General features: G+C 37.9%; 2 protein-coding genes across 3 annotated transcripts in view; one reads left to right on the plus strand and one right to left on the minus strand.

Moving 5' to 3' along the window:
- Positions 1-1,534, plus strand: part of LOC108766300 (26S proteasome non-ATPase regulatory subunit 10) — a 3,255-nt gene extending 1,721 nt beyond the window's left edge. Inside the window, exons 3-4 of the mRNA XM_018515493.1 lie at positions 817-1,105; positions 1,318-1,534. Coding sequence (XP_018370995.1) covers positions 817-1,105; positions 1,318-1,514 — 486 coding nt within the window. The 3' untranslated portion in view covers positions 1,515-1,534. The remainder of the gene's footprint in view (positions 1-816; positions 1,106-1,317) is intronic.
- Positions 1,535-2,026: 492 nt separating this feature from the next.
- Positions 2,027-14,513, minus strand: part of zip (myosin heavy chain 10) — a 32,333-nt gene continuing 19,846 nt past the window's right edge. Inside the window, exons 4-10 of one of the 2 annotated variants that reach the window (XM_018515487.1) lie at positions 10,717-10,740; positions 9,853-9,882; positions 8,567-8,659; positions 8,199-8,361; positions 6,760-8,096; positions 3,148-6,683; positions 2,027-2,162 (exon numbers count right to left, since the gene is read on the minus strand). In XM_018515487.1, coding sequence (XP_018370989.1) covers positions 2,036-2,162; positions 3,148-6,683; positions 6,760-8,096; positions 8,199-8,361; positions 8,567-8,659; positions 9,853-9,882; positions 10,717-10,740 — 5,310 coding nt within the window. In that variant the 3' untranslated portion in view covers positions 2,027-2,035. The remainder of the gene's footprint in view (positions 2,163-3,147; positions 6,684-6,759; positions 8,097-8,198; positions 8,362-8,566; positions 8,660-9,852; positions 9,883-10,716; positions 10,741-14,513) is intronic. The other variant, XM_018515488.1, reaches the window with a different exon arrangement.

A 14,513-nucleotide genomic window follows, 5' to 3' on the forward strand; every position in this document is an offset into this window, starting at 1 on the left:
TATATATATATATATGACTGTTACAACTTCAATTATTAAAATAAAATGTATTATATAAATTATTTAATAATATATCAAGTCAACTTTATTTTTGCATCTTAAAATATTATATATCTTCTCGAGAAAATTATAATTCTTGCATGCTGTGCATTGGTCATTAAACTCTCGTAGTTTCAAACGAGATTCTACACAGACCACACACTGGTAACACAAATAAATAGTACAATCATGTACATTTTTTCTGAAAAATATCATTCTTTATAAAAATATTTTAAAATGTATTATCTATTGTTAGTAGCAGTCAGTAGTATAGTTGAATTTTAATGAATCATAAAGAGACTACTTATCTAAAACGCTTCTTAAATCATAATTTGAAAAAATTTAACGAGAATAATAGTTTAATTAAGTTAACTTTAACATGATATCAAGCAAAATCTTACATTACAATTCCACAAAGCTATTCCATCCCTCATTTCGAGAGATCTATCGAAAGAAAGATGGAGATCTTAATAATATACACACTTGAGGACGTATAATTATATTATAATTTTTTCAAAGATCATTTATAAGAAAAAAAAAACTTATAAGAAAATAAGTATAAAGCGAAAATGCGTCTAAAATGCATCGCGCGTTGCGTTACATTTTTTGCATATCCTGTTCTCTCTCTCTCTCTCTCTCTCTCTCTCTCTCTCTCTCTCTTGTACACACACGCATAACGTCGCATAATTATCGCGAGACTTTCATTCCGTTCGTTGCGTCGGCTAGATCCTCGACGAAATCAAACATTAAATCACATCACGCGTCTAAATCATGCAGACAAACATGACTCCGCTAATCCTGGCAGCATCCGCTGGCCGCGAGAAGGTCGTTAACACATTACTGACCGAGGGAGCGAACGTGAACGCGACGACGATCGACGGTCACTCAGCGTTACAATACGCCGCGTCTAAGAATTGGAAGTCCATCTGTGTGGCGTTGCTCGAGAAAGATGCAGACGTGAACATCACGGACAAACGGGGTGCCACGCCTCTCCATAGATCTGCCTCGAAGGGCAATATCACCATCGTGGAACTCCTCTTGGAGTGCGGGAAGAAATTGAACATAGGTAGCGGAGTGTTTGCGTGTCTCTGTATGTGTGTATGTTATTGAAATGCAGCTCTTTCATTACAGTATAATAATATATAAAATATCAAATATAATCTATATATATATCTATATATAAATATTTTCGATTATAACTTAGAGAAGTACAAAGGTTCGCTCGCTCTCCTATATCGATACACAATTTCGTGCATTTCATGCTATCTTGTTTCTCAGATCAAAGAGATGCGTACGGTAACACGCCGCTGCATCTCGCTTGTGAGGAGAACCGCGTGGAAGAAGCAAAACTGCTGACGGCGCACGGCGCGGACTTGACGATTACCAATAAGGAGCGCAAGACTCCATTGGATCTCGCGAGTCTCGGATTGGTTCGACAGCTCGAGGAAATCAAGCGACAGGCTGCGTCAAAGTGATATTCCCTCACGCGAAATATTTTCGTACGAGAGGTTTACGTGATTTAAGTTTCCTATTTAAATAAGTCTCCAATAAATTCATTCATGATTAAGAGTTTCCTTCTCCAGAATTTATTTTATCCCTTCTTTCACTTATTCTCTCTCACTCTCCTTTCCTTATACATATTGTAAAATGCGTTCCAACATTTACGTTCGTTCTTATAAAATGTATCAAAAGTTCTCGGTTTTTTTTCGATGTTTCGCCTCTCTTGATTTTTTTTTATAGATCGTCGGCATTTTATCGGTCAATCGAACTCTCGAGACGATTGTCTCATTGCAATAATCTTAAGGCCGAAAACGCCGTAGGACATCGTCGAAACGACTTTTGATTTTAATCGTGGAGTTGGTCTCGTACTCGCGACGCGAGACATCAGTTTAGTCCGCGTAACGCGCCGAATCGAACAAAAAAGCCAACACCCTCTCGACGCACGTATATACATAATTCACAGAGGTTCGAGAGCACATTGGACTGACTCCGATATTCAATTGGCATTCTCCTCGCCGTCGATACTCTCATCCTGTGTTGTCGAATCATCACCCGAGCCGCCGGTTTGTACAGAACCGCGTTTCAGCCTCGTAGAGCTCAGACTTATTGGAGGACCACCGCGCCTTTAAACAAATCATACGTTACATTAATTATGTGATGTCTTATTATTGCAATACGTGTGCATAAATAATGCGAAAAAATATACACTATCAATCAATAGTTTAAATACATTTTCCATTTTTTTTTCAAATTAAAAAATCTCATAATCTGAAATTTAATGTTGTACTTAAATATTCATCATTATATATCAAATAATAGTACTGTAAGATGTGCAATAATGCGTATCCTGAATTAAATAAGACAAATGAAATAGTAAAATATTAGTCAAACAGTTATTAAGGAAAAAATGTGCAACTTGTATCCGAATAAATTTATATTTGAAGTTCTTGCTATAATAGTAAGTATGAAGTTAAATATGAAGAATGTTATATTAAGCTACGAGTCGTTTTTCTTGAAAACAATGTCAAACTATCGACCGATAATGGATACTGCAAACAAAAAATAATCAAAAAATATAAAAAACGCATTCAACAAACAATTGCATTCAGGGGGAAACCGGAGGATGAAATGTCATTATCACACAAGGTAGCAGTCCAAGTTGGCATGATTATTTTCAGAGTTAGCGATTTCAAATTAACCAAAAGAGCTCGTTTAACTCACTGTAGCACACTGGGGACACTAATGGGATTGTTTCCTAGCAAAAAACTCTCTCAGGTAGGATACCAATCATTTTTTCTCTCTTGACACCTACACATGTCAGAAGTTGATCACTTCCTTCAAAGATAAAACACTACTTTAATACTGCCTCATTACGTTCGCCTAAGGTTACAGATACGTATGGCCTAAAAAGTGTAACATAAAATAATACATATGTAAATCGCTCAAAAGAACAGTATCCTCTCTCGCTATTTAATATCCTCCAAACATTATTAAATTCCGATTTTTCAATATTTTCTAGATCTTTTCATATTTAAACAATATTTTTATCCCTTCCATTGTGTGTGCGAAAGAAAATGTGTATGAGAAAGAAAATAAATGTGAAATTACCTTAATTTATTCTTTAGATGTGTCAATTCCCGCATGAGCTCTTCGTGAGATTCCGTGATGTCGTCCATCTCTCTTTGCGCTTTCCGCTTCATGGTCTTATGCCTACTGATCTCCTCCTCCGCTTCGTCTAATTGTCTCTTCAACGCCTTCATTCTGACATTGACTTTCTCCGCTTGTTCTTTATACTGATCGGAATTTCGTCTCTCATCCTCCAATTGTAGGCTTAGTTCCTTCAATTTCTTCTCCAGCTTACGATTGATCTTCTGCTGGGCGAATCTCTCCTTGGCTTCAGTTTCAAGCTGCTCATCGAGATTGTTGATCTTCGATTCCAGTTGCTGTATCGTAGCCTTGGTCTTGGCACGTTGCGCAGTCTCTAACTCGGTTAACTTGGCTTTAAGTTCTTTATTCTGTCTCTCTAACAGCATCTTGTGCGACTCCAATTTTTGCGTAGTGGATCGCTCAGTCGCCAAGTCCGTTGTCAACTGCTCGATCACAATTTGACCTTTTCTGGCACGATCCATCACGATCTCAGCGTTCGATTGCTCCTCTTCCAGTTCTTCCTCTAGAGTGGCAATTCTTGCCTCCAATCTACGTTTCTCGTCTAACATCAGGGTTCCCTTGTTGGCATTATTATTGACTTCTTCCTGCAGCTCATCCCTCTCGTTCTCGGCAGTTCTTCTGGCGCGTTCACTGCTTGCAAAGTCCTCGGTCAATTGCAACAAATCGGCTTCTAAGCTCTTGACCTTTCTCTCGGTTTCCTTAGAGGCAGCTGCCAGTTCATCTCTTGCAGCCCTAGCTTCTTCTGTCTCTCTAGTACAATCCTTGATTTGAGTTTGAAGTTTTTTCAGTTGCTTGAGTGCGTCCTCCTTCACCTTATTATGCATCTCCAACTGTTGTTCGATATCCTTGTAATCCGCTTCCATTTTTTTACGTGCAGCGATGGCTGCAGCACGCTGTTTCCTCTCATCCTCGAGCTCCGCCTCGAGATCACGGAGCTGCTTCACTAATCCCCGACGTTTTTCTTCCGCTTGTTCTTCCTTGGTTTGAAGATCACGCTCGAACTGAGCTCGCAACGCTTGCATATTTACTTCCAACCGCAGCTTAGCATCTTCCGTGAACTGTAACTCATCCTCCAACTCTTCAACTTGCGATTTTTGCTCTTGTAGCTGTGATTCTAATGAACGTTTTGCCTTCTCTAACTCGTGGACATTCTTGTCAGCGGTACCTTGGTTATTAACCAATTCGTCCAGTTCCGATTGTAGACCTCTACGGCCCCGTTCAAGTTCCTCAACTTTCTCATTAAGCTCATCTAATTCACGAGTCAATGATAATACTCTTGTCTCTTTCTCGCGCGCTTCTCTCTCCGCGGCGTCCCGTTGCTCTGCATATTGCTCAGACACAGCCTTCTCCTCGGCCAGCACCTTGTCAAAGTTCTTCTGCTTCTTTTCTAACTCAAGTACTTTCGCTCGTTGTGCCTCCAACTCGATGATACTGTCCTCCAGTTCTGCCTGAATCTTCTTCTTTGATTTATCTAGTTTATCGTTGGCTGCCTGCAATTCCTCAACTTGCCGTTGGAGACCTTCAATGTCCTTCGTGCAACGTTTCCTGGCCTCCTCGAGAGCGACAGCCGCCTCTGCTTCATCATCAGCACGTTTCTTGGCTTCAGCCAATTGTACATTCAGACTCAGCAGTTGCTTGTCCAAGGCACGTTTTGCTTCCTCTTCCTCCTCAAGTTGATCGTGCAAGCTCTCTTTCTCACTTTCTAATGCGCGCAACTTCGAACTAAGAGCCAGTTTCTGCCGAGTTTCTTCTTCCAATTGCTGTTGTAGTTCGGTAAACTGGGATTCGCAGGTGGCCGATGCCTTCAATGCTGCAGATGCTTTCAGTTCAGCAGTTTCTAGTTGCTGCATTACACTTTCCGCTTCTTGTTGCAGTTTCGTTACTTTCTCGGCTAATTCTTGTTTGTTTCGTTCTACCTCGGCCAATTTTGCGTTTATTTCCGCTAACTGTTGCTCCGCTTGCTTACGACGACGATCAGATTCTTGTCTACTTGCACTGACCGATCTGAGTTCTGTTGCCAAATCGGCGTTCTCGGCTTCCAGAGATCCTTTTGCCTTCTCTAGAACCGCTTTCGTTTTCTTCAACGCATCCATCTGTTCATTCAGAGCAGTCAGTTCTTGTGTGTGCTTGTGACGCATATCGGCGAGCGTGGCTTCATGCAATGATGTTTCCTCTTCGAGGTTCTTCTTCAATGTTGCTAGTTCTTGTTCTCGTTTACTTCTTAACTCCTGTTGAGCCGCGGTAGTATCTAGAGAATCGAGCAATTCGTTTTTCAGCGCTTCAAGTTCCTCGTTCAAATCGCGCTTCTGTTTTTCCGCTTTACCCCTAGCCGCCTTTTCAGCTTCTAAATCTTCCTGAAGCTCGGCTAATTGTGACTCTAGCTCTCTAAGCGCTTTTTGAGCTTGCGCTTTAGCGGCACCTTCTTCGTCCATTTTTGCCATAACTTGATTGAGTTCTTCCTCACGTTTGCCAAGTTGAAGCTGCATTTCCTCAACTTGCGTTTTCCTTTCAGCCAATTGCTCCTTCAAGTCTGAAACCTCAGTCTCGACTTTTCTCTTAGATCTATCCACCTCCTGTCGTTGCTGATGATCTTTAAGAAGTCTCTCCTCGAGATCGGCGATTGTCGCTTCGTGCTTAGCTTTCAATTTCGACAAATGCTTCGCCTTCTCCTCTTCTTCGGCCAAAGTCTGTGAAAGATCATTTGCACGTTCCTCAAGAATCTTTTTTTCTTTCAATAACTTTTGATTGGTATCTTCCGAAAGAGCGAGATCTTCTTCTAACTTCTTGATCTTTGCATCACATTGGACTTTTTCTAATTGCAATTTTTGTCTAGCAGCTTCCTCTTCCTCTAGTTGCTCTTCTAAATCACTGATGTTCAACTGTAATTTCTTCTTCTCCTGAGTCAACGCGGCGCTTCTCTCTTCTTCCTCTTCGATACGCGCTTCCAAATCATGCAAAATTTCCTCTAGCTCTTGCTTTCTCGCGGCTAACCTAGCTCTCATCTCTTCGGCTTCCGCGCAAAGCTCAACTTCTGCCTGCAATTGCTCAGCCAGCATAGTCTTTTCTTCGATTGCCTGCTGATATTTGCGCTCGTATTCCTGAGCCGAGTGCAGCTGTAACTCCAGCTTGTCGCGAACCTGCTTGAGTTCATCCTCCTTCTGTGTGAGCTTTTCCTCCTGTTTGGTAACCTCTAGTAGAGGCTTCACTTTAGTGTACAACCGCCACCATTGCCAATTGCGCAACTTTAGGTAAGCCGCACAGTTTCTCTGGATAATGCGGATCGCGTTAAGCTGCTGCAGACGTTTTTGATAATTACGCCTAGCCAAGAAACCGCGACAGAAAGCCTGGAAATTGACGATTATGTCCGTGATCTTGTAGTCCCTCTCCTCTTCCAAGTGGGCCAACACTCCGGCGCGGAAAAAGATCTTCGATTGTCCAACACGATAAAGATTCGGATCCAACTCTAATGCTTGAATCTATAAGAAAAATTTATAATTTAGCGATACATTTTTATTATTTTTGATCAAGATTCGTGAATATGAAGATACATACCATCTTTTCGCAAGCCTTTTTCCCGTCCATAAATCCCTTGGGGATAGCATTTGGAGTAAGCAATTCGTAGCGTTGTCTGAATTCTTGGAACGGAATTCTGTTTGGGAAACCTTGCCGGCAGATACGGATACCCTCCAACACGCCATTGCATCGTAGTTGATCTAGCACAAGCGGAGCGTCGATTTTACCAGCTCTTTTCTCGTGATTTGGAATTATACATCTAACAAAGTTCGGATTCGTGTTGCGCAATGTCACCATCAGCTTGGCCAACTGTTCCTTATACAGTTGCGAGACCGTTCTGAACATGCCCTTCCTCGTCCTTGCACCGAATTGTGTATCCGTGAGCGCCTGCTGCGCCATACCGACAATCTCAGCGTCTTTCCAGATATGACATACAAACGGATCCTGCGAGGCTTGCAGAAGACTAACAACGTTCTCATTCAATGGGTCCATGTTCTTCATCAACCACTTAGCGGCAGAATAATCAACTTTGCCAGCATAATGGATGATTGCAAAATCGGCTACATAACGGAAGTCAGTCTTCATGAACTTCGGGTGGACACTGTGAGCGCCAACCAGTTTTTCCACGAATGTCTTGTCCGTGGCTTTAGGAAACCAACACTCTTCATCTAAAAGCGCCATAATGCCCATTGGTTTATCGATAAGATCAATCGTTGGCTGCAAATCCAATCCAAAGTCTATGAACTTCCATTCAATTCCCTCACGCTGATACTCCTCTTGCTCCAGAATAAACATCGTGTGATTGAACAATTGTTGCAACTTCTCATTTGTATAATTGATACAAAGCTGCTCGAAGGAATTCAGCTCGAATATCTCGAAACCGGCCATATCCAATATGCCGATGAAGCTGGCACCCTGTCGCTTCGTTCTGTCAAGGGACCTGTTGATTCTATTCACCAACCAACGGAACATCCTCTCATAGCAGGCCTTTGAGATCGCCTCTACGGCGAATTCTACCTGCTCCTTCGTCTGTGCCTTCGTAACGAAATCACGACCGACCTTAATGCGCGGTTTTAGGAAGGCTTTCGTCATCTCTGTCACGCTTAGGCCCAATAAGTGCGAGATCTTTTGCGCCACCGTGTTGTCCGGTAACGTAGCTTGATCAGAATTTCGTTCTTGACGAAACTGCATCGAACCAAACAACATCACGGCGGAAACGATACGGAAGATGGAGGAGAAGTCCTCGTTGGTCATGCCCATGATGTGCATTGACTTTACTGTAGAGAAGAATTCAGCGGAATCATCGACACCAGGAACCGGTAGAGCTCCATTCGATAGAAAAGGATAGTGCTTTGGATCTTCCAATATAAACTCCTCTAAAAGAATTCATAAGTCATCAGAAGTTACGAATATCGAATATAATAAACTAAAAGGAATGCAGATTCTTTTTTGTTTGTTCAACATATTGCTTGACTCACTCTTTTGTTCCACTGAGGCACCTGCCAACAGCTGATAAAATATGTGGAAAGTCCTTTCATCTTTCGCTTGCCGAATGGCTCTCGACTTCTCTAGAAGATACGTCTCAATATTTGCACCGGCTATGTAACCGGATGCATCAAAATTTATTCTTATAAATTTACCCTGTAACATATTATATAATACGTATGATATAATATAATTAATTTCAATGAACAGAAAAATAACATGTTAAAACAAGAAGCATATTGCATCTTGAAATTATCAATAATTAAAATTAATTTCAAATAAAACAATAAAATTAATATTTTAATGCAATTGTTTTATTTAAAATTCATTTGCTTAGTGAAGAATTATTAATATAACTTACGAAACGAGACGAATTATCATTCTTTACAGTCTTCGCATTACCGAATGCTTCCAAGATTGGATTCGCCTGAAGAAGCTGTTGCTCGAGTTCACCCTATGACGAAAAAAATTTCGACAATTAATAATAAACATTATTGAAAATATTTATTTTTCGAGACTGACAAAAATAGCGCTAATGAGCAAAATAAATGGCTTATTGTGTACATTAAAAAATAATGTAATGATATAAAAGAATTTGATGAAATTTCTGCTACATTATTTTCGCAAAGCAAATAATATCACCGAATTCTTCGAATTTTTTGATAATTTAGATGTATCTATACATAAAAAGAATTATTATAAACAACGAACATTGTTTACAAACATAAATATGTAACAAATATTGAATGATAATTTTGAATTATTTGAATGTCGAAATCATTGTTCACATAAAATTGATATAAATATATAAAATATTATTCTATTGATAACTTTAAATGACACTGAATATTATGCTACACACTATTAATAATATATGTAAATTAATAAATATTAAATTGTAGCATTAATAAAATCTATTTTTTTTTTATTTTTGTTGGAATAAATAAGTTAAAAAATATTTAAAAAAGTTTATCTTATATATTTCCCCAAAAATATAAAACATAATAATGTTGATTTAACGGCGATAAACGATTACAATAATAGCTCTCTAAAACTATTAAAAATATAGCAATGTAAAAAAGACGTTCAACCTATTATTTCGAAGGTTTAATCACTCAAACATAAGAACGCAAATTAATTCGGTCGATTTATTTTAAAAGAGCATGATTAGCATGAAAATTTTCGTCCAAAAGGATTTTTACGATAAATCACTGTAAGCTTTATTAAAGAATGAATAGTCCTCCAACATATGATAGTAAAAGAAATTGTCTATTGTTAATATAGAACAGTTATCTTTTTACTTTCAAACGTGTCAGATCATTATATCATTACGAGACATAAAAGGTTTTTATATTCAACTATAAACATAACCGTAAACGACAACGAAATCTTTCACGCTTTCTTGCTCAGCGATGTATAATAACGTATTACGATTAACACAAGCGTATTACGTATATTAAGCATCGAAGATTGACTTGTAATTTTTACGACTTGTTAAATTGCAGCGCACTGAAAGGGTAAAAAAAGAAACAAATGGCAATAATCGACGACAAAAGCAAGCTGTAAGGCAAGACACTTATCACGACACCACACCAGTGTTAATATTGTTTCCTCCCACTTTCTTTCTCCCTTTCTCACGTTAATTACCGCAAACTTTTCCGTGACATTCCCAGATCCCTGGATCCGCAAGCAGGAAAAAAAGAGGCAAAGAGAAGCTTCGTTAGCCACAAGAACACCAATAGTTCCGGTAAACGGTTTTACAACGATTAATTTCTCACAGAAGGGTAATGCGAAATCATACAATTATATCTCTATGCGCGAAATGCACGCAGGTACCAAGAGGTTATTATTTTATTAAAGTATTGCGTTTAAAAGGATTTATTTTAATTTAAATATATATTCATCTCCAAAAGAACTGCGAGACACGTTTCCATTCAACTCAAAATAAATAAAAGATGTCTTAATACAATTAAATTATGTAATTTGAATAAAGATGTATTATAATATATACAAAACTTAATTAAAAAGTAATATTAATATTACATATATATTTTTCTTAGAAATAATATAAACTTTTAAATATAAATGCCAACTATTCATCGCGCAATATTCTTTCCAAAATGTCATTTTTTAATTTTATATTAAACATAATCATTATAAAAAATGGGTATCCGCCGTATTTAAATCTTGCCTTACAAAAATAGATAGCAATTATATAAATAACTCTTATATGCATGTATATGTATATACGAGTTATTTACATACATATTTTGTTTACGTGTCTATATATAATTTGTTTGTATCATATTTTTCGAGATCACAAATGTGTGATGTTATTGTGATAATATATTGCGATCTCTTCTTCTCTCTCGGTACGTGCGTCAATTGATACATCAAAAATCAAAAGAGTTTGTTAGTAAGGGGTGGATAAGCGGGAAAATAATAGAAAATTCCGTGCCACAGGCGTCGTCAGCCGCCTGAGCCGGGCCTTTGTTTCTTTCGTTGACTTACTATGATTAATGCCGGACTCGGAGTCTAGGTGGGCGGCCGCCAAAAGTCAGCACCGAAAATAAAAGAATTTTCAGCATTAGATCAGAATTGACCATGGCGTGGATTTCGAGTCGCGCGTTCGTCCTTGGTCCGTGCGATTCCCTCAAGTTCGTGTACCACATGATAAGTACACGAAGAACAAATCGACCGGTGAATAAACGCACACTCGAGTGAAATTGAATCTTAGCAAACGTTGGAACCAATTCTTTCTCTCTTTTTATTGCTTTTTTTATAGGATTTGTTTCGATTTAGATTTCAGTTTTGAGAGATTGGAAAATAATTTCTCAGATGCCGAATAATTCAGTTTTGATACAAATATCGGGTGCATAATAGTGCTGCGACATTACTTTTTAAATTCTTGATGAATTTGGAAGTCGATTCGATCTCAATTGATTATTGAAATGCAGGAGTAGCTAAAACCGATTAAAAAATTGTCACAGACAATTGCACACGAATCTTAATTCGATCTAGATTCGAGTTCCAAGAGATATTTAATATCAAAGAAACAGGTGCGATATACCATAGACTCGCGAAACATTCATTAAGAAATCGTTGACTCCAAACTCATCAAGGAATTAATGACGTTAAAAAATAATCAGGCAGCTGTGCGCGACACCCTGTATACGCTGGAAGTAACGCCCCGATTGAAATGGTTTAAAATGTCCGTAGTGGCGAAACATAAGCGAGCTTATTTGCTCTTGTGCATGCGAAACGATCAGGAATGTGCTGGCTGTGAACAAAAGTAAGACGATAATGCAGCCGATGCGATAGCATGCAGTCGTACCGTAGGCGAGTGTTCTCGTTTTACAAACTTTTTTTTACACATATACTTTTGCATGTACAAATGCCGTGCGATCGGCGATCAAGAGAAGGAACATTAAAAAACCTAATATACGGAAAAAGATTAAATCTTCTTCGAGATTTGTGCGTGCAGAATCTAGTTGAACGAGAGCGATTCTCGACTGATTGGTGCATGATTAAAAAAAAAATATTTACTATTAAATTGTTAATTTTTTAATTTAAATTAAATTAAGTGACAGCTAATATCATCAATATCGACTGTAACTCCAACGCTCTTTATCTTCTCTTAAGAAACAAAGAGAGACAAAGTGAAATTCTCAATTATGAATTATACACTTTTATGCAATATTTATATAGAATTCATTCAATTTAACGACAGCAGCATTCAAATTTAGGTGTTTATTTTTTCTGAAAAAGGCACCATTCTCTTCAGATTTATCGAAGAATAAAAATACCCCTGTCACCATTTCGCTAAAACCAACACTTCTATGTTATTTACTCACTACAATTTGAATTTGATCAAAGTTTACTGTACAAAGTATTAGATATGTGTGCTTCAGATGTGCGCAATTATACATCATCATGCTATATATATGTACACTGACTCGATCTAATAAAGGCCATTAAAAAATCAGACAGATAACACGAAAATTTAATTGCGTCGATTGCATGTTCTATGCGACCTGCAAAGATTAGTTTGCGACAATTACGTTCACGACAAGAAGCGATAAAGACCGTCGAGTGCGAAGTACTGCAACGGAATTAATCTAGTACTTGAAAATGTTCAACATTATATCTAGATTTTGCTACGATGCATAACACAGAATATTTCGCATGTTTCCTTCGTCTTATTGTTAGACAATAGAGTATAAAATTACAGTGATGAAAATTAAGTGTTGAAAATCCAAAGGATGGTCTATCAAATTCTTGCGAAAACAATCGTTTTAAACATGCTAAAAAAATTTATAGTTGGGAGAAAACGCGATGGAATACCTGGAGAGTACATATTTTTATTTTTTTTTTATCTATGGCAGGCCTAGATTTTACATTCATGAGATGAGTCACGCGCGGGCAATCCGGCTCGCGTGATTCAAGAGAATCAAAAAAGAGACTCGGTCTGATAAGTGGATCGTTTGTCTGGAAAAGGAGAGGTCCTTCAGTGAGCACCATGCGCGTGTCTCTGATTCCCTCCTCCTTCTCTTTCCCGAACCATCGTGAGTAACATGTACGCGGAGCAATATAGATCGATTGGGCTTAATCAACGAGCGTCCATCCGAGTCGTAATGCGAACGCGACTTATGGTAATCGAAAATGTGTTAAGGCTGTCTTTTGCGGAGCGACCTTCGATCGAGTGGAAGGAGAAGTCGCGATTCAGGCGAATCTTCAAAAGGAGTAAGACGCTCTCCTCTCTATGCTGCTCCTTTTGCAGCAACCTCTTTACGTTTTCGACTGCTAACAAGTCTGAAACCGGTTGGAAAAACCGGTGAGAAAATGTCGCTTGTGCCGTTTAATAAAATCGATTATTTAAGAAACAACAGCTATTCTTCACTATCAGACATTTCCTCTTCTTCTTTTTCAATCAAAATTACAAACTTTAGCTTTTCTATAGTTGGTTATTTGTAAAATAATTGAGTATTTTCTAATATAATGTTAAAAATTTGTTAATGTTATTTTTTAATATACTGTATTTAAGAATTTTGAGATTTAGCAATAATAATGTGCGCGTGTTTAATTTTTAAACTCTTTCTCTGTTTTTTAATTTATTATTTTTCAAATAATCGATTCGATATTATATTTTGCAGCTGTACGAAGCCTCCTGCATCACTTTGTATATTTTACTATATACTACCATTTATGAAAGCAAACCCTCAACGTGCACCACGTTTATAAAATGTCTACGAGGGACTAAATCATATTATTTACATTCAACATATGGTCGCTATTATTCCTGCTTAAATTTTTATCTGATTCACAAATGCTAAAAATAGCCATGTGACTTGTAAAATTTACAAAGACGGTTACAAGACCACGAGGTCAGAACGTCAGATGGACAGGACTGAGAAATGAATGTTACCACTTGAAGATTGTATCTGCGCATTTCTCTTTTTTTTTACTCGCCGTCCTTCTACCCAAACCTCAACGTAATTTGCAATCCGGAAAAAAACAGTTCCCTGCATGCATCTTTTTCGATTTATTAATAACGTTACGCTTCGTGCGATGGTTCGGATTATACTCTTCAAGTATCTCGGCGAAACACGCGAGAACAAAGAAGCTACTGTACGCGAACCTGTACAGCAGAGGCTCTCAAACAATTTTGTTCTCTCTCTCTCTCTCTCTCTCTCTCTCTCTCTCTCTCTCTCTCTCTCTCTCTCTCTCTCTCAATCAATATCTTAAGATTTCTTGAACTCTTTCAACATATAGAGATCTATATATTATAGATCTATATATTCAATAATAGAACTCTATAGAGAAACATTATTGGAAGAGCACAAAAATTCTTTTTTTTATATTAGATTAATATTCTCAAACATTTTTGAGTTTTTTCAAGAATATCTCTTTCGTTTGAAGTAATGGATTGACATTCTCTCTAAAAAAAAAAAAGAATATCAATCCATTAAAAAAAGACAAGATTTTTTTTAGTAGACATTTATGATAAGATACTGAAATTTCGTAATTATGACATTTACAGGTTCATTAAAAAAAGTCGTGATTGTGAATTATAAAAGACATGTTAACAATCATCCGTAACAGAATACTTATTCCAGAATTAGTCATTCAAACACGGAAATCTGTTTGAACGATAAAGAATTTTAACGAGTTTCGCACGAGACGTCTGGTCATTAATTCGGCAGTAACGAATATGGAATTCGTGGTACCGCGAGCCCGTGGTAAAGACGTCATGAATCGGATATTGAGGTTGAACTTCCGGCGACGGAAACGAGCGGCAACGAGGTTTT

Source organism: Trachymyrmex cornetzi, unplaced genomic scaffold (genome assembly GCF_001594075.2).
Source record: "Trachymyrmex cornetzi isolate Tcor2-1 unplaced genomic scaffold, Tcor1.1 scaffold579, whole genome shotgun sequence".
Taxonomy (NCBI): Eukaryota; Metazoa; Arthropoda; class Insecta; order Hymenoptera; family Formicidae; genus Trachymyrmex; species Trachymyrmex cornetzi.